This window comes from Centruroides sculpturatus, unplaced genomic scaffold (assembly GCF_000671375.1).
Source record: "Centruroides sculpturatus isolate CEXI.00-Female unplaced genomic scaffold, Cexi_2.0 scaffold50, whole genome shotgun sequence".
In the NCBI taxonomy this organism is placed as follows: domain Eukaryota; kingdom Metazoa; phylum Arthropoda; class Arachnida; order Scorpiones; family Buthidae; genus Centruroides; species Centruroides sculpturatus.
The window spans coordinates 49972-70980 of NW_019384891.1; the positions used below are offsets into that span (position 1 = coordinate 49972).

The window sequence follows — 21009 nt, forward strand, 5'->3', positions numbered from 1 at the left end:
TCCATTTCATCCGTTGGCGTGGTTTTCCAGCCTTTGTGGTCTGTGGATGCATTGCCACAGAAACACCAAGGCTAGGTTGATTCCTCTCATCTGTTGAGGGCATTGCAGTAGCCATGCTTGGGCCAGTGCTGCTTTCACCACTGGTAACCAAGGGAGACTGGAGCCTATTTTTCGAACGTGAGCCTCTGCTTAACCCACGAACGCGGACCTTGTTAACCCGGGCAACGTCCGAGCCGGTATCATACTTTAATCTGGTTACTACCATCATAAATTTTTCCACAGAATGTGGGTGTGTGGTCACTCTTAGCTTAATTTCTCCCCATAGACCTTACTGGCATGGGTGTCCCTACCAGGAGCTTGTGCTCCAGCCTGCATTGCCCTATGGATCAGTTAAATTACTGGGCTCTCCCACCACGACCAGGTGGTGACCACGGGAGAGTTATTATTATTATTATATTAATTAATGACTAAAAGCTAACAGCAAAAAATAAGGGTCTGCCAAAATACACCTTTTTTAAAAGGATTCATGACACTTCAAAGTTTTGGAACCATCATGCTAGATAATTTAACAAATTTCAATTTTAAGATTATAAAATTTTTGAAGACCTTTATAGTTTGAGGACTGTAGATTTAGAATATGATGACAAAAATAAACTAAAGGCTACAGTTATGACATTATAATTTCAAACCTTTAAATCTTTTGTTAATCAATCTCATACTTACTTAAGCTTTATTGTTCGGTACCGGTATTCAGAGTAGATTTGTGCTTTCTTAATCAAACTACTTATAAGAAAAATTCTACTTAAGAAATTAATACTTATACCAGTAGTTCTCGACTTTTCTGAGGCTGCAGAACACAATTCCATATTTACTATTCTCACAAAGTAATAAGCTAATAAAGTTTATTCTATTCAGTAAAATAGTAAACATGGAATTTTCTACAAATAAAGTAACATGTTGCTGTACATAGGAATAAATTTGCAATAAAAGCTTTAAAATAATTTTTTTTTATGGAACACTTAGGGCAACTTTGCAGAACACAGGTTGAGAACTGCTGATTTATACTAATAAATACAATGAATGAGTTTTGTTAAGGTATTCATTGTATTTTGAAATAATTCTGTAATTTTAAAAGTTGATTTATATTTTACAGTTTACTAATGATATAGTTATTTCTGAATTTCTTTTACAGAGCCAGAGATGAAATACATCAATTAGGAGATAATCCTCATTTAATTGTAGTTTTAGATGAATTAAAAAACTGGATAGATACATTTTAAAAAATTTAAATAATATCAAATTTTGAAATATTATGTGATTTTAAAAAAATTTTTTTTATGGTTTGTACTTATTATTTAAATCAGGCAATATACAATATACACAGAAAAAATTATAATCATATTTATAATTATGATTTTCTAAATTAAAGTTAATATACTTTATTTAAAAAGTAGAAATTAGATAATTTATAAAATTCAAATTAATAAAATAAATAAAATGTAGAATATATTTTAAAAAACTAAAATCGTGAATTATAATCAACTAGTGAAGATTGAAAATTTTCTGTATCTAAAAAGTCTTGTAGAATATATGTAAATTTGCAATAAATTTTTTCTAAAGTTAATAATGACATAATAATTTTAATATAATATTTAATTTAATTATAATTTAATAATAATAATATGATGATGATAATTTTATTTAGCTAACAATGGCAAGTTTAGAATATAATTTCATCTCCATGACTTTAATTCAAATTATTGGATTATATATAATAGCAATAATCGTTAAATTAATGATTAAATTTTCTTTTATTGTATACCCATTAATATGCTTTCTTTTTACTATTGCCCTAATAAAGTTGTAGTTTTAATTGAATAGGAAAGATGGGTAACTCATAATTTGACTTCCAGTTAGATCTAAACTGGATATAGTCAACTCTTTAACTCAATCTACAGAATACGATCATTATAGATTTTTTAAATCGTTCCATTTCTTGATGTAGTCTTCAAGACGAATACAATGTTCAACATATTCTAACTGAAATATCCAATACACCTTTTGTTGCCATCTAATAAGATTGTGCGTTTTGTGATGTATCTTTGGATTCCTTTCTTTCTTTCTTTTTTTTTTTTTTTGCTACGTAAAAGCAATTTTCTAGCATTCGGTCTACTTTTTCAGTGTTAATTAAAAGATATATCAATACATTAAATCGTCCACCATTAAATACATGCATAATTTCATAGCATTACGACTATTTTTTACTTTTAACTCTTTCCACGCCCATCATCATGGGTTCAGCCTGGCGCAATAGGGATGGCACGACGATAAAGAATGGGGACAGGTCATCCATAAAAAATTCCTCGGGTTCTTGATCTGGATTCGAATTCGTGTCTCGGAGCGGAAAGCTGACATCTTTACTGCGGATGACCCGAAATGTACTGCATTGTACCTTCTTCCAGTGTCGTGCGGCCACCATTATGAGCCTAGTCCAAATCATGATAAACACAAAAATAGAGAACTTAGTGCCAAAAGTGAAAAGAATTAAAAAAGATAAAAATCTATATTCCTTCTTACATAAGTTCGCAGTTGTCAAAATAAACAACCATTTTAAAACCATTTATAGGGAAGAAAGGGTTTTTATTTTTTTTTAAACTCCTTTCCGCCCTGTGGGCACTAAGAAGGCCTCTTTTAGAAAGCCCATTATCGGTTTGGCCAGGCCCACAATGGGGCGGCTGGGTGATGAGAGACGGGGGCCAACATATCTGGTCGGACCACTCCCGAAAAATTCATGGAGATTTTTTCGACCCGTCCGGATCGATCCCGGGTTCCGCAGAGCGATAAAGCTTGAAGTTCACTGCAGATATCGTTGACATCGATATCTTTATTAGCATTATGAGCCAAATATTTCAAGATTTTTGCAATCGTTTAGTGCATTAGCAGTTGTTTTTTAGTGCTATTATATACAGTATATAATAAAGAAATCCTAATAGAATGTTATGCTGTGTAGTTGTTCGAACCTCTCTTCAATTGACTAAAGCCATATCCAATACACAATAGTAAAATTGTATTTTGAATTTCTGCTGAGAAACTTGACATTCATGTTCGAACTGTCGACTTTGTTTTCTCTTTGTTTCTTTGTATTTTAAAATTCGGTTGAATCTCCAGATCTTTTGCAATTTCAACAGCATCAGTCAAAATTTTTTAAAACCCTTATAAGTTCTACATTCTAGAAGGTATTCTTTGGTTACTTGTAGTTGCTTCGTAACTGAATTTAAATCAGCCTCTTTTCCTGTATTATTGATATTTTACTTGAAATATTTACTTCGTAAAGGATGTACTAGGCGACAAGGGATACAATGAACTTAACGTCTGATTACTTGGAATAACGGGATAAGACAACGCAGCATATGAGCAGTCTAAGAGGGCATGGAAAAAATTCCGTTTTAATGGCTATCGGGTGGAGAGTTAAAAATAAGAAAAGTCCAGTTACGAATTGCTTAACTTTTCCGGCAATATTTGGTTGCCCCATCTGTTGTTATATTTTTTTATTAAAAACTTTTTATATTTTTAACTATTATAAAATGGAAAAAAAACTTAATTTTGAGGGTTTTATAAAAAGTTTTCAATGCTAATAACGAGTAAAATCATCATTAAATCTGACCTTACTGGAGATATACATGACCCTCTTTAATCACCGAAATTTGTTAGCATCAATCCCCTAATACACAAACCTCCCTGCAAAATTTCAGATATTTTTGACAAAAGCACAGGAGTTATTAAGCTTCAAACAAGGTGAATAAAATCGTCCCACAGACATTTTACAAATTGAAGTAAATATTTAATATTTATTTCATTTTGTAAAATACATAATATTTTTATGCTGTAAAAATATTTAGAAAATAAATGCAAAAAAGAAAATTTATTTAGTTCTTTCGTAAGCATCATCTAGATTGGTTACAAGCAATTACCTGTATAGAAATGACGGAAATATAAAATATCGAAAGCAACGCACGTAATTTTACCATCTTCTATAAAAGGAAGTATTATTGGAATTAGTAGGAAAATATAAGACAATACTGGAAAATAAAAAGCCAAATGAGATTTCCTTCAAACAGAAAAAAATACCCGGAAAGTATTATGGAAAGAATATAATAATACTCCGGGTCTCACGCTAAAGAAAAGTAAAGAATTGTGAGATTGTTATAAACATAGGTGTCACTTAGTGTGGTAATTCGTGGTATCACCGCATGGATCTTTTTTCGTAACAGACCTGAATCCTAGTAATTTTTTACGGTAACGTCCCTCGTAAATCGTGATTTCCGTAATAGAAATAATGTAAACAACTAGCAAAATTGAAATTACACCTTTACAATATTATATGCACAGTATTTACATTTATTTTTTATTGTAATTTGGTAATAATGGCAGTTTGATAACAACTATCGGGATATTAATATAATAATAATAATTTTCTGCTGAAACATTGCACAAAAATTTTATAGATATATTTTTGTGTCCTCCCTCTGAAGGGGGTAATTACCCTATGGCCTATGCGGTCCGCATCCCTCGTACCCTTTGATGTCACTGGTAATAAAAACCTAAAAGGCCTTGAGAAATAGGCATAGAAAAAATATGACGTTTAAAACGAGAAAAATCATCGATGTGAACAGAAACTGATGTATTGGGAGAAAATTTACTTTCTATGGGAATCCTGTGACCTTTATTTACCTTCTACTTTGCATTTTTTAAAAATTAAAAATGTAAATGCTATCTGAAAAAATGCTGATAAACCATGAGTGAGTTAAATTGTATGAGAGACCATGATTCAAATTGATGAGTTAAATCTATACTGTAATAATGATGCTTAACCTATAACAAATAAATATTAAGGTGTTTTGATTGCAGAGATACACAAGAGCGCCATTCTGCAAGCGTCAACTCCCGATTTTAATAGTAATTCAAACACAAATTATTATTGTATTTATTTTCAGGCACTTGGCAATTTTTATCATCAAATTTTATTTAGTTGATACGTGTTGATATTATTTACACACATTTCGGGCATTTATTGTCCCTCCTCAGCCAACTTTTTAATTTAACTAATTAGAATTTTAGGCTGGTATACACGGTAAGGAAATCCTCAAAGGATGTGCTTAACAGACGAAAAAAACTCGGATATAACTGGCTGGATCGAACATAGTAATTTACAAAACTTATTTAAATATCTCCCAACGTATAAAGAATTATTTTTATTTAAAAATGGATAGATAGAAAAAAAAATCACGGTTAATCTTCAAAGGATTTCCTTACCGTGTATAACAACTAACCTCAGCCAACTTTTTCCCGATTTTAACTAAAACCAATTTTCCAGAGTAAGAGAATTGAATCTGTTATGGTTTTCCTGGCTTTTGAATGTCAATTTCTAGCAAACTCTGGATTTAATTTTTACTTTAATACTGATTACAGAAAACATCAGGTGTCTTCTCGTCATCAGCAGATGGCGATATCGCTTATTTATTTTCTAAAAAAAAAAACACTTTGCCCTAAGAACACTAAGGCCAGTGACACACGGAACACTTTGTGACGACGTGCAAATCATGCATGGGCACTGATCCATATAGAACGGGACATATCACTTAATATTTTTGTACTAACAAATTATTTCCCTCCCGATATACCGGTATAAAATAAAATTACTCATTGTCATTGGGCTGTACCCCCAATGTTTGTATAGATCGACCCCAACTGTAGCGCCACAGGAGGAGGAGAAAACAACTTAAAAATAATCCAGTTTTACCAAGATAAACGCCAATGCGTGGAATGGTGTGTTGACACGATTTGTCACTTTTACAAAGCTCATAGACACGCCAAGGCGACACTCCATGGGGAGTTTCGTTTCGGTTGGACACGTGTCATCATTGTGGTTTAGGTCTTGGTTATTCCCATCCGTAAACATGGGAGAATGTTCACCGCAAAGTGTCCCGTGTGTTACTGGTCTAAGAGGTGTTTTTAAATATCCATGATGATTCGGTTAGGCAGACAATGGGAGTGGTTGAGTGTTGAGGAGCAGGACATAACACCTATATTAGATCAAACTTTTAAAAACGTGGATAAATATATAAAATCTGGAACTATACGGTAAGCGCTGGATAGTATATTGCGTAGGCTATACCTCAAACAGCATCAAATATTTTTAATACTCTAAAGTGCTGTAACGTGCAGTAGTGATTTATACTGTTTTATTTCGCGTAATTTTCAGACATTGCGATCTCTTGTGATACAAGGACCCACCATAGCCGAGTGGATAAACCCACCGAACATGGGTCGTGGCTTCCAAGACTGGCCACGGAAAGTTTGCTGGATTTTCTTCACATATTTAACATCTAAATAGGAGCCAGTTTCCCATAGAAAGTACTCCAGGGAGGCACTTTATCCTTTGCGAATCGCTCATGCATTGCGTTGCCTTATCGCATTAAAGCAGATTTCTGATAAAAGTTACAATAAATCCTATTATATGTGTAAAAATTAATGTAATGCGCTATATGTTCAAATATGTACAATACATTTCAACTGCATATTTTTAAGGAAACTATTTTTTTAATATGTATATATATTAAAAAAACAGTAAAATACGTTATATATATTAAAAAATACTTTCCTAAATATAGTAACATATATATATNTGGACACGTTTTATGGAATTTATATATATATATATGTTTCTATATATTCAATATATAATACAAGTAAATTTATTATTTAACATGGTTTTCCCTTAAAAATTTCACCTTATCGTATTTATGTTAATTATAAAATTATATTATTTTCATAAAACAAGTAAAAAAAATGTTACTTGAAAGACTACTGCATCCCTTCGAATTTTAATTTCTGTATCTATAATATAATTAATTTTAATTAGAGCAAACTTTTATTTTCATGCGCGCTCCAACAACAATATCCCAGTGCAAATTGCTATCGCACTGTGCGAGATAATTAATAACTATGTCATGTAAAGATACAGGTCCAGCCTTGCGTTTTGCTATTTAGTAGAAGACTTTATTTTATCCAGGAGTGCATATGCTTTTCGTTTTAGATGGATAGATCTGCGAGATCGGATCAGTCTTTGTCACGTGATACGGATCACTTCTGTCGTGTGTGTTAGCTGGCGAAAGTATACGAGTAGGATCGAATGGTATTTACTCTGAGAATAAAAATTGCTCACAAAACGGCAAAATGGGAGAGCGCACGTCATGTATCCTTGCTTAACAGTCTCGCAAAATTATCTCTTAATACTTTTTCACCTCAGTTTATCAGATATTTTAATAATGATGTTTTCACTTACCATTTATAAGTTTTAAATACTTTTCATTTTCGACAGTTAAACGTATTTCTTTGCTGACAACTATAAGCTTAACTTCAGCCATTTGCTCGGATTAATTTGATAGCGATCCAGTTGATTCTACATGGCGTTTGTATACGCGGAGAGAGATCGATCAGATCGCTAAAGTCTGTTTGTATTCTAACGACACGATTTGTACACGATTCGAACGATCGGTTTGTTTCCAAAAGTATATGCACCCCAGAAATCTTTAAATTAAATATTTAAAACAAGACAAATTAATTATAGCCTATGTAGTTTGCAAAAATATCGATCCGTTCAGAGTTATCTTCGAGATTTTAGATTTTATCCGACACAAATCATATAAAAACGCTTATATGAGAAATTGTATAACATACCGAAAGGTGGGTGCACCATTATGCCCGAAACTGAAAGCAATTCGAACTGAGACATTGATGAGTGAGTTTAAACTTAAAACTTGGATTTCGCGTCTCCTTTTCTTTCTGATGGCGCACGTAATTAATTTCCGTTCGAGAAATAGACCAATTTTATTACCAGTTTCCGTTAAAATCCGTCCATTCGTTTCCTTCCTTTTCGATTTCCTTCGCATTTCGTGGACGAAAATTCTCTAGAAACGCTCTAATCTATAATATCGAATTATTATTAGTATAAAAAATCATTTTTTTCAAAGAAAATTTCTTGATATTTAATTCTAAATAACCTAAAAAAAAGTCAACTTTAAAATTATGTGATAATACGAGTACAAATAATTATGAATTGATTTTTGATAGAAATTTCAAAATGCAAAAATAATCACAACGAAAACCTTTCTTCTAATCGAATTACTGCATAAATCATAAAATTCCAATCAAATGAGAGAGATATAAAAATTATAAATTAATTATTCGTAAGTAGAGAAGATTCTTGGATTTTTGGCAAAGATAAGAAGATTATTATTTCTATATTTATTATAATTACGAAATTATTTGTAATTATAAAGTTCATCTGCGTGATAATACGCAGAGTAACTTTATAGGAGCGGAGCTTCTTGTTAATTGGATAAATATGCCATAAAGATTTAGAAGAGATTAAATTCTAGTGTTAGTGATCTTGTCATTGTAGTTTGAGCATTTATTGCAAGTTTTTTTATATGATAATCTACATTATCGCTTTCAATTTCGCCCATTTTATCGATTCAATCGATAAATAACAACTTGTAAAGTTCTTGGCATGATCGAATCAACGATGGTTCATCGGGGATTCGATCATGCCCACAATTAATGGAGGCATCCGGGTCCGGTTTGATACCCCAAGCCTCAAAAATTTTCATGATTGATATCATCCGAACTGGGCTCGAATTCGGATCCTACGTAACGGTAGGTCGCGTCTTTACGGTATCGTCTATCTATACTTAACTAATGTATCATATATTTTACTGTATACAAATATAAATTATAAGGAACCATTTGCACTGTATATTTGGTTGGCCTTCCGAAGAAATACAATTTTTAATTTTAAACCATTGAAATAAATTAATACAGAAATTATTTTTAAATACCTGAATATAATTTTTGCACTAAAAATCGTACTTCTTAATGTTTATATAAAGCAAGCACAAAATTAATAGTTTATTAAATATTTATGATATTTTACGTGTTTGTATACAATTTCCTTTTATTTTTGAATGTTCATAGAATTTCCTTTTCTATTATTATTCCAATGATTTTGTAATCTTTTTCCGGAATCTAAAAATACGATTTTGTGTGGATTGCTTATCTAGCGCCATATTGTATTATCGATAGTAAATAATGATGTACAAACTTAGGATTTATTGAAAGTAGATCTGACTGACATACATATTCCTGGAGGATTCGATACAATCGATCATGTGAGCCATTATAAGGAACCATTATAAGGCACATAAGGATGAAGAATGGCGATGTATAAATAAAAGAAAATCCGTTTGGCCAGAATGTAAAACTGAAAATTTGATCGAAATTATGAATTTAATGAAATGTTTTAATTCGTCGGGGATATTTACACGTGATTTTATCGGCTGAATTTATTATTCGAACCAGATAAATATGTATTTTCATCCGAGTGTAACGTATCTATAGTACTTATCAGCGAGAGCGATCAAAGTTTGTTCGTTTCATTCTAGTCTGTAGGTACGAACAGTCATAATGTCATCGTTAGGCAACTATCAAATGTAAGTAAAATCTAAATAAATTCTGCTTTTTCTTGTGTTAACTTTAATTTTCGTTTATTTCGCGTAATGATTGTATGGCCGATTAATGCTCCAGTAATATGGTCACATACTGTATTTGGGAAAACTGAATTTAGAGTCAACTAACGTCCACGAAATTGGATGGTTTCATTCATAATTCGTATTTCATACTGTATTATACTCCAGTAATATGGTCACATACTGTATTTGGGAAAACTGAATTTAGAGTCAACTAACGTCCACGAAATTGGATGGTTTCATTCATAATTCGTATTTCAATTAATTGTTACTTTGATAAGTAATTCGACAAAATTACTTAACGGAATATAAATTAAGCTAGTCAGATATAGAAAGCATTTTCAGTATAGAAAATGATTAGCTTTATTATATAGAATTTATCGAGATTAATCAATCAGATTATTTTGGGATATAAAATTAAACATTTAATACCTATAAAGAAATGAATTTATATTGATCCCTGCATTTAAAAAAATACGAAACTTTCATTATCATATGAAAAGAAATAAAAAGAATAATTAGAGTGTAATTATACGAAAAGATAGTAATATAATATAAAGATAAAACGTTATATAATAATTTTTTTATTATATAATACCTTTATTAAAAGAGTTTTTTCAATTTTTATTCCCCTCCCCGAGGATATTAATAGAGGTTTTTTTTCTTTAAATTATCTTTTGACTCTTCGTCACGTGGAAACTAAGAGGGCCTTTTTTAATCATGCCCATCGTGGAATAATAATAAAAAGCCCTTTTTCGGCAGACCCACAATAGGACGGCAGATGAGGAGGGAAGGGACTGACAGACCGCCCATAAAAAATTCCTGAAGAGTTGCTTAGCCAGGATTCGATCTTGGATCCCTCAGAACGATAGGACGACGGCTTAACCATCTGCCGTTGAGGTAGTTGTTTACGAATACTAAACACGTTAAACGACTTTTTTTGTCAACACATTTCAGATAAAATATTGTAAAAATGTTTATTACCATCGAGATAAATAAATCGTTCGTCGAACGATCACAAGTCGCCAAGTGCTACATTAAAATGCTTAATCATGTAAAATATTGTAACACAATTATTGCGTGTCATCATTGTTTTTCGACTTTAAAGTTTTTGAAAAAAATTATTAATATTATATTTTAAAAATTTTAATTCTTAAATTTATAAATGGTAAAATTATTATTACCATAAATAAATAATTTAGTAGAGAAAATTAAAATGATTTTAATTGAATCTTTTATTATTTTTTATTAATAAAAGAAGAAGTTTCTATTTATTTCAATATAAACATGAATTTGTAATTTTAGTGTACTCATAGTGCTTCTGCTTCTGAACTTTATCTTTTGGATTTTGGTCATTTGTTGGAGAATATTGCTTAACAAAAACGAATTTCGGCTTTCGTCCAGGAGACCAACGGGGAACGACAATCGCAGTTTCACGCACCCAAACGAAGTGAGTCCTTCAATAATTTCATTCAAATTATAATTCAAAATCAATTTATTGCTATGGTTTTGAAAGAACGTCTCTCGATTTCTTATATTCTTCGAAAATACTGTAAACTTTATTGTAATTCTACACGAAAATATTTGCTCTGTCTTCGATTTCAATTCGAAACAAAACGTATTTTTTTCAACTGAATATTTATCCAGAATACCGAATGCGAGGTGCTAGCGAATGAGAAAATTGCCTCTATAGTAGAATTCTATTGGATGTAGGTCATTCAGAATTGCCAACAAGCATGAAAAATTCAGAATGTCCTGATTTTTTCATATTTAATCCTGTGCAATCCAAAACGTCAATCCATTTTTCAATCCTTGTAACCTTGGACACATCACTTTTTAATGCTTTTTTTATAGTAAGAAACTATTAACTTCATTTAAACTTGAAAATGTGTTTTTTAAACTCTCTCCGTCCTGTTGGCACTAAGTTAGCAAGCCCATTATTGATTCGGCCAGGCCCATAATAGGGCGGCTGGGTGTGAGGGACTTGGCCCGACATATCCGGACGGACCATCTCCCGAAAAACTGTTCAAAATTCTGCTTAAAAGAATATTTTAAAGTTTCGTGTTATTGAGATTATTAAAAGTTTCATTCTTGAGGCATTTAAATATTTGCTTGATGTAATGAACATAATAATGATAGCATTATTATTTTTTCAGTTAAAAAAAAGATAAAAATGGATTATTTGTATTTGGTGTCCCGAAGCATGTTTTGGAGTAGATTTTTATAACAAATTCATTTTGAAATTCTGTTTGGAAGGATAGGATTGCTGTTTTAATGGGTAGGATTATAAAAGAGCTGCATAGAAGTTGAAATAAACTATGTATACATGCATCTAAATCTGTTTTCTGTATAATGTATTACAGTATAAGATAAAGGGGGGGGGAGAATTTCGACCACTTAAGTGATAAATGTTAGTAAAAGAAAATTAATTTGTAACAAGTAATTGCAATAAGTATATACGTATAATTAGCAAACTTAGATCTATGTGGCAACAAATATCAGTTAAGAGATTGAAAATTAACTGTTTTGTCAAATACACTGTTTATTGGATTTCTCTTGACGTGGGTAGTTCTGATCATCCACTGAATGTGTTTTGGATTAACAAAAAATTACCTTCTTTCACTCCAGTGGCGTGCTGTTATTGGAAGCGTGGATGCGCCGCTTCCCTTGTATTTTCTAAAAAATAAATACATATTAATTTTAATTACATGAAAATAATCGCACAATATTTTATTATAACCGCATTATGTATCTTATTACAAATTTCTATACTACACGTGAGAAAAAAGATAACAGTGCTATTGTATATTCGGATATTAGTGGCGGAATGGAAGCGCTTTATTGTCAGCATCCAAAATGCCAGATTCGCGCATGCGCTTTACAGAGCACCAACCTCACTTGGTTTAGCCGGTGGAAGCCTACGACCTTGGCTGGATGCGACACGTATACCGCATCCAATTCTATCCAGGACCGGTTCTGGGCTATTAGCCGCCTGCCTGCTAGATATTTGGCCGCCCTCGCCCGATTACCTAAATCACGAATAGATTTATAACTTAATCGAACCGATAAGAATTTACTGGTATGTTTTTATGATAGTCAGAGCCGGCCCTACCATAGGGCGAACGGAGCAGCCGCTCCAGGCGCTAAATCCTAGGGGGCGCCTCAGTGGTAAAGAAAATTAAAGGGTATAAATTAGGGGCAACCAAGAGATGCGCCATAATAGGATCTCGCTCCATCCTAAAACTTGCCTCGGGCCGGCACTGATGATAGTTCTGTATAGTTCTGTATAAAACTTGTATAGTTCTCCGATTTTATATTACTCACGGATTTCAATGTTACAGTGATATTACGATTTCGTATATCCCATCTCTAAGGGGATGTAAAAAAAACGTGTACAATTCTTGTATAATGTTAAAAAATTAACTGTTACTTTGGTAGCATCATTTACAACTAAATTTAATAAATGAGAGAGATGCACGAGGTACAGAAAAAGCTCTAGAATTTATTTTCCTTAATTTTACGATTTATGTATCCGTTGTCATAAAAATTTGTCTTTCCACTTTTTTCCCAAGACTACAAATATTCGAGTACAAAGTAACCGGTTTCGACTTATTTCTACTTAAGAAGTAGTTAAATAATTGAGCGATTAGAGAAGTGGGGACAAAAATAAAACCCTGACGAAAGAGCCGAAATTTTACTTAAACAAAAACTTAACCGAACCATCTCTAGCCGAGTACAGTGGAGACTGATTTCTTCGTATTATTAATGTAATACAGAAATTTTTCCAGTTCAATAAGACTGACCGAAAAGTTGTAAATTTTGGAAATTTGTGAGGACACTTGGTCCTAAAACGAATTAGAAAACAGATGACTATTAAGTTTAACATATTTAGATTTTTACAGCTATAGTGAGAAACGTTTAAAATCTACAACAGCCCTGTCACGTCCTTTGAGATATACTAGTGATGCGACAAAAGAGGTATTTGACATTGACCGGTATCGGCACCCTGGGGATTTGACAGTCCGCGTGTATGCTCGCTCTGCAACCGTCTTCGATTCCATCCATTAGCCACTCGTAGGGAGCTATTTGACTAAGTGGATTGTTTTAAGATTTAAAAAGTAAAGAATATTTTATATTTTTATGTACGTTTCTTNATTCAATATAAACAGAAAAAATATGTGTTTATAAAATTTGGGGCATGGTCAACTGAGCGACAAAACAATAGAAAACAAAAGCAACTTTTATCGTTTTCATTATTAAAATTCATATTATTTTCTATTGATTACTCGGTAAATTTAAATATTTTTTAAAATTTAATAAAATTATGTAGAGTTACAAAATCGTATAGAAGTTATATTGAAATTTCCCATGCAAAAAATAAGTCAGCTAGTTAATATTTATTTTCTTTAAAAGTATATTTATACAATTGAAGAATATTTTGTACCAGGTATGTACCGGTACATCCACCACACATTTTATTTCACCAAGTAAGTTTTTATTATTTTATTTTTAATTGTAGCTCTTATATCGTGGCTAGCGATTCGGAATGTAATTGTGATATTAAAAATACATTTAGAGAAGTTTACGGTTTTTACTGGCTTATCGAATAAACGATACGAATGGATCCTAGACCATCACTGAGGCGCAATTGACTGATTGCCCCTGGATGTCGGCTTCTTACAGAAACACAGCTTCCCTATCATCAAATGTCACGACACGCCACTGTTTCACTCCGAATATTTATCACTGCCGACAGAAGTTTCAGATACGCTCCTCGGGTAAGTCGAAGTGCGTGCAGAATGCACATGCCCAATTTGAACACATTATACCTGTACCAAAGTTCATTGTCAACCCCTCGTCGTCACATAGAATGCAAATGTCACACGTCTTGCAGATGGCAAGTATCATTACATTCGTTGTCATCACAAAGTTTTTCGAACGCGACTGTGCAATTCCGATCAGTAGTGATCGGACTAACCGAAAATGCTACGTTGGAAATTAGATAGTTCTGTTTCGGTTGTGATTAACCTCAGACATGGCTAGTAAATCAGTAAATTCTCACATTGCATTCATGACAATTATTATCCTTTACAACAAAATTTATACCTTACATTACCTTACAATAATTAGTATACTTTTCTTATAGTAAGTTTTCTAAACACAAAAAGTTTATTCTACCAGTCTTGTAATTATTTAGCGTGTTTTATTATTAAATATTTATTAACTGCTGCCAATTTATTAAATTTGGGTTAATCAGAATTACCTCCTTTATCCTACTAACTATGCTAAATTATAAAACAATGCTGTATAGTATTAAAAACTATTACAGTTAATGTTAATGTTCTTACTTTCCCGGCTGCTATAGAATATAACAGAGGGAAAGTATAATGATCGGCAAAATTTTGGGCCTCTCCCTTTTTTTTGCATTTCTCAATGTTTTGACACTCCATGAACCCCAAAATACGAAATCCCTTAAAAAATTCTAGACGTATGTTGCTGTCTACTTTGCTTAATATCTCAACTGCATGGACAAAAATTTTTAAATCTGGCAGGAATACTTCTAAACATGGAGCATTCATACAGTTTAGAGATTATAGGCTACAGTAAGCCAAGAGGGATAGATAAAGAGAGGCCATGGGTCATATTTCGAATAGGGTCTGACTCAATGAAAGTTTTACTTCATTATTGGCATTTACAATTTTTTTGAAAACTCACCTTTACCCCAAAATAAGGCATTACCTTTTAAAATAATTAACATTATAAACAATTATTTTATTTAAAAAATTCATAATAGATGGAGCCGTGCATAATTTTAACTTTGAGCCATGTCTCAGTGTTTTTTTTTTTTTAATTTAAATATTTTTTTTGAAAAATAGAGAACTTTTTCATAATTTAAATAACGATTAAAGCTTAAAGAAGCTTTAAATTATACACTGTAGTATAAAAATTATCGGATATCTTTCCCAATCCTCTTTTTCATATTATAAATTTATAATAGACTAATAAATTTTCACGAAGACATGGCTTCAGAAATTGAGTTTTTCAAAATGGGCACGATATTTAGGTGCACTTCTCTCTTCAATTCGTTTATTATTTTTTAAAAGAGCTATGCTTTAAAGATATTTGTAATGTGGCCAAGCGGTCGTGGGTTCGTGCCTCGCCAGGACGGGCTGACCACGTAGAATTTTCAGGATTTTCTGCACGACTGTAGTGCCTGAATAGGGGCCAGTTACCCTTAAAAGACCTCCCGGAAGGCATTATTCTGCCCTCCACACGTAAGGCCAAGCACTAAGTCGGCAAAAACGTCAGCATCTTGAATTGAATGATCAGCCTTCACTCCAAAATTAAAAAAAAAAAAANAATTTAAATATTTTTTTTGAAAAATAGAGAACTTTTTCATAATTTAAATAACGATTAAAGCTTAAAGAAGCTTTAAATTATACACTGTAGTATAAAAATTATCGGATATCTTTCCCAATCCTCTTTTTCATATTATAAATTTATAATAGACTAATAAATTTTCACGAAGACATGGCTTCAGAAATTGAGTTTTTCAAAATGGGCACGATATTTAGGTGCACTTCTCTCTTCAATTCGTTTATTATTTTTTAAAAGAGCTATGCTTTAAAGATATTTGTAATGTGGCCAAGCGGTCGTGGGTTCGTGCCTCGCCAGGACGGGCTGACCACGTAGAATTTTCAGGATTTTCTGCACGACTGTAGTGCCTGAATAGGGGCCAGTTACCCTTAAAAGACCTCCCGGAAGGCATTATTCTGCCCTCCACACGTAAGGCCAAGCACTAAGTCGGCAAAAACGTCAGCATCTTGAATTGAATGATCAGCCTTCACTCCAAAATTAAAAAAAAAAAAAGGTTCAAATGTACTCAGATTTAAAAATCCAGGAACGAATTGCTTAACATTCCCGGCAACATTTGGTGGCGTCATCTGTTACAATATTTTATTTTTAAAAACTTTTTATATTTTTAACTATTATAAAATGGTAAAAAAATTAATTTTGAGGGTAGGGAATTGATTTTATTTAAAAATTGTAAATGCTATTAACGAATAAAATCGTCATTAAGTCTGACCCTACTGGAGATACACACGGCCCCCATTATCTCCCCACTCCCTCGACCTTTAACCACCAAAATTTAATAGCATCAATCTTCCTAATAAACAAACCTCTCTACAAAATTTCAGAAATTTTACGCAAAAATTACGGGAGTCATTAAGCTTCAAACAGGTTGAACAAAATCATGCCACCAACACACACAGAAAATTTTTTTGCATTCCTCGACGTTTCAAGGTGTTCTGAATCCAAAAATGTAAAAATTTTGGAGGGTCAGTTTTGACCGATTGCCATACTTTTCCTCTGTTATACATAGCAGAGCCGGGAAAGTAAAATCCAGAGCTTTTTTTTCCAAATTTTGGGTTCACTTTCAGATTTTCCTCTATATTAGTGCTGCAATGAGTGAGTTTTTTTTATTAATTGAACATTCCTGGAATTAATATAGAAATTGCTTGACAATTGCCTCTATCAATTAAAATAAATTTTAATATGTCCTGCAGACACAATAATTTTTATAAATTTTCTGTCAATATTAAGGCAATTTACGTTGTAAAAACATAAATAAAATGTGCATTCAATATAAACAGAAAAAATATGTGTTTATAAAATTTGGGGCATGGTCAACTGAGCGACAAAACAATAGAAAACAAAAGCAACTTTTATCGTTTTCATTATTAAAATTCATATTATTTTCTATTGATTACTCGGTAAATTTAAATATTTTTTAAAATTTAATAAAATTATGTAGAGTTACAAAATCGTATAGAAGTTATATTGAAATTTCCCATGCAAAAAATAAGTCAGCTAGTTAATATTTTCGTTTCATATCTCAAAAATTTTTAATTTGAAAAAGTGGCCCCAAAAATAATTTAAGAATGAAAAGATATAATTGCAAAATATTAAAATAAAGAAAAACTCTAGGTTTTTCTTTATTTTAATTCATTTATTATTATTTTGTAATTAACAAATATATTTACACATGTTACATATACAAGTAGCCTATACATTAAAACAAAAAAGTATACGAAATTCAAAATAAAATTTTTATTTTAAATTTACTAATTCGTATTATACTTATATATACGTAAATATTCTATTTTCCCTGTCGTAATTTAAAATCTTACTAAAAATCCTTTGGTTTGCTTCATCCCAGCGTCTATGTTTGTGCTGATGTTGAATACCTGCTACTGCTCTTTTATAATCAATATCATATGGTTTTTGAAATTTTCGAAGTCCATTTATAAAAATCCATAAATTTGATGACTTGTGATTTATATGTATTTTATCAATGTTTACAAAAAAACCCCCTCCAAATCGTATGCTTGCTGAACGTGTAAAGATTTTTCCGTCAACCAAATGACAGTCGCGTAATAACATGTTCTCTACTTGACCATTGCCCATTGAGATTGCCCTGTAAGATTTTTATTTTCTTAACTATAAAAGTTGTGTTACAATCCAATTCAATACAAACAATAATCAGAGGGTATTCATAAAATACAAATATTCAGGTGCCCGTTACAATCATTCAATTCATCGAATCGCCACAAATGCCATATTAGCCTAATCCGCAAATTTCCTTTCTTACAAAAATCCTACCGTCATTACACAGTCAGACAAAGGGAAGTGAGTGACACTATAACGGAAGACGTTCTTCTAAACTCCATGCCACATAATCGCTGTCTTGTCTTAGTCAGCGATTAAGACAAGACTTAACGGACTCGGTTCCTTTATTGGAACCGAGTCCGTTCACTTTCTTAGTTCTTCCCTTGCAGAACATTTTCGTCACTGACCGCTTTCGTACTTCTCACGTGATGACACCGACAAGAAAAGAAGAGTCCCTCTTCCAACCACGTGTCAATATATACGACCTCCCTGCTCCCCGCCAGCTTATTGCCCCTTCACGCAACAATGGGCGATGGAACATTCTAGGATTTATAACCGACAATTTCATTTATATACAGAATATGACGAGTGATTGTCACAGCCCAACTGTCGCATAATCATAAAATTGTGTCTGGTTAATTTGAATGTTTCTGAAATCTTAATATTTTCATTAGTATAAAAATTTTCTTGGTCTTTTTTTTGAAATATTGTCAGATAATTCGGATATACCGTATATACTCCACTTTTGGAAAATACTATTTAATCAATTCGTTAAGTATTTCAAGTTTAATGTTATAAATATCGAGCATTACATTAATTAAAATTCTCACGAACTCAAGCAGACAATATTATTCATTATTGCCGTAACTAAAGCAGGTGTACAGGGTTTGGGAGAAAGGGGCCTCAAAATGGAACTAACAAAATAATTGTTAAATACACTGTAATAATATTTTTGTTTATAAATGCACATGAATATTATCGCCTATTTCTTGTGCACGTAAAAATTACTTATAAACATTGTTTTATTATTATTTCTCCCCTCAAAAAAAAGAGTTTTTGCACAGGTCACTAAAAGATAGTTACGACTGTTTATCTATTTCATTTTAATAGAAATCATTCATTTGTAATAATGAAAGATGTCTAATTTGTACTTTTTATTTTTTTCCTTCCAGGATGTAAACCAAACAGACCCACAAAGTTATCCATATTCTGTCAGCTACAATGTGGAAGAAGATCTTCCACCTTCTTATGAAGAAGCCCTCAAACTTCCTAAAACCACGGTCCTTCCATTCGGCCAATTAACTGTTCCTTCTCATTCGAACACTCAGAACAATCCGGCACTCAGGACATCTTGAAACATCAGATTTGGTACAGTGCATGCCTTGGATAAATTATCTGAAAGACTATAACGCGATTGAGGATAGAGAAATCAAATTCATACATTTAGATATTAAGATTATTTGATATTAATTAAAAGTAACAAACAGATGATTTCGCTTCTCAGAAATTAGTTATTTAATGTTTTTGAATTTTTCCATTGAAAACTTTAATGTAATCTTTTCAAAGAGTTTGCTTAAAGCAATCGTTTTCCTCAAAAACTGTAATTTATTATATTTTAAAAAGTTCATTGAAAGGAGAAAAATGATGCACTTAATAATATTTTTAAATTTAATAAGTTTCTTGTCATCCATTTTTGAATAATTTCATTCTATAAAGGTATTTGATTTTTACTAATAAGTGCAAAAAACTACAGAGCGTAATGTAACAATATGCTAGTTTTCATTTTATTAAGGCTGAAATAGAAAGTTACAGACAGTATGTACTATACACATGAGTATTGAGGATCCGATATTCCACTTTTTGAAGGGACTACACAATTCTTGATGGTACAGTATAGTAACGAGTCGATGTCGCTTCAAAGAAAGTTTTCTTCATTTTTTAACTATCCGCTCTGTGGGCACCAAGAGGGCATTTTCCATACTTGTCGTGGGTTCGACTAGCCTAGGGTGGTGAAGGATGGGGCCTGACATATCTAGGATAAATCTTTGCGGTTGCTCGCCCGGATTCGATGATCCCCAGAGCAGTCTGTCAATCGCAAAAATACTTTTATATGTATGAACGAAAGGTGACATTAAAGATCTGCACTTTTAAAATATAAAAGCATACAAATATTAAAAATTGTATAAAATATTTTTGAAGTTACGTGGCATTTCTATGTGCAGTTTGGGGCACAGTAATATGCGCGCACCATTGAGAACCATTGATCCACCAATGGAGATGACGTCGATTAAAGGATATGATTGTAATTCGTATTTTTTCATAAGTCAGCGATCATTTATAAAGTAAATCGTACATCGAAATTTATACATTCCAAACAACAATTTCAATTATAGAGAATTTATCTGAATAAATTATTTATATGCAATGATGTCACTTTGGAATAATCTATTTATGAAATTTTCAAGCATTTAAAAATGCAAAGAGAAATCATCGAATAAAACAAAATTTAAATCATAGAAAGGGATAATTTAAACTCAAATTCTATCTCAAATATAATTCATTTCATTAAAATGGCAGAGTTTCTAACTACAACGTAACAATAAGTCAGCTATTTATGCTAAGATGTCGATCGGTATATGTAAGATAGCTTTATGCAAATAATGTAAGTGAAGAGTGTAGAAACTCCAATACACAATGATTAATATGGCTAGACGAGAAAGCGAAAAGCTTTATTTGTGCAAGAATTAAATCCTGACGATGGTTATGAGCCAAAGCTCGCCAGTTGGCAACTTCCAATGTTTCTTCGTTAGAGCATGTAATGTATTTATAAGTATAAATTTGAACATAAAGGTAAGTGAGAAATAAATCTGTATTAAATGAACAATTGAATAAATTGTAAATAAAATTGTAATTTGAAATTTCTCATTATCTAGCGTTCGTTTAGGAAATAATTGAAAAATATNATACTTTC

The 21009-nt window shown here is 31.9% G+C and overlaps 2 protein-coding genes and 1 long non-coding RNA gene across 4 annotated transcripts in view; 2 read left to right on the forward strand and 1 right to left on the reverse strand.

Moving 5' to 3' along the window:
• LOC111631219 (geranylgeranyl pyrophosphate synthase-like) overlaps nucleotides 1-1347 on the forward strand; it is a 46618-nt gene extending 45271 nt beyond the window's left edge. The window contains exon 10 of the mRNA XM_023375421.1: nucleotides 1193-1347. Within this exon, the coding sequence (XP_023231189.1) occupies nucleotides 1193-1280 (88 nt within the window). The 3' untranslated portion in view covers nucleotides 1281-1347. The remainder of the gene's footprint in view (nucleotides 1-1192) is intronic.
• The window catches only part of LOC111631220, a 36707-nt gene extending 27811 nt beyond the window's left edge, over nucleotides 1-8896 (reverse strand). For both annotated transcript variants that reach the window (XR_002757661.1, XR_002757662.1), the window contains exon 1: nucleotides 7741-8896. This is a non-coding gene — a long non-coding RNA (uncharacterized LOC111631220). The remainder of the gene's footprint in view (nucleotides 1-7740) is intronic.
• A 147-nt stretch (nucleotides 8897-9043) lies between these two features.
• LOC111631242 lies at nucleotides 9044-20891 on the forward strand. The gene is made up of 3 exons (XM_023375456.1): nucleotides 9044-9551; nucleotides 10893-11037; nucleotides 19211-20891. Exons 1-3 carry the CDS (start codon nucleotides 9526-9528, stop codon nucleotides 19391-19393), a joined length of 354 nt encoding a protein of 117 aa, XP_023231224.1. The 5' UTR covers nucleotides 9044-9525; the 3' UTR covers nucleotides 19394-20891.
• Nucleotides 20892-21009: the final 118 nt, after the last annotated feature.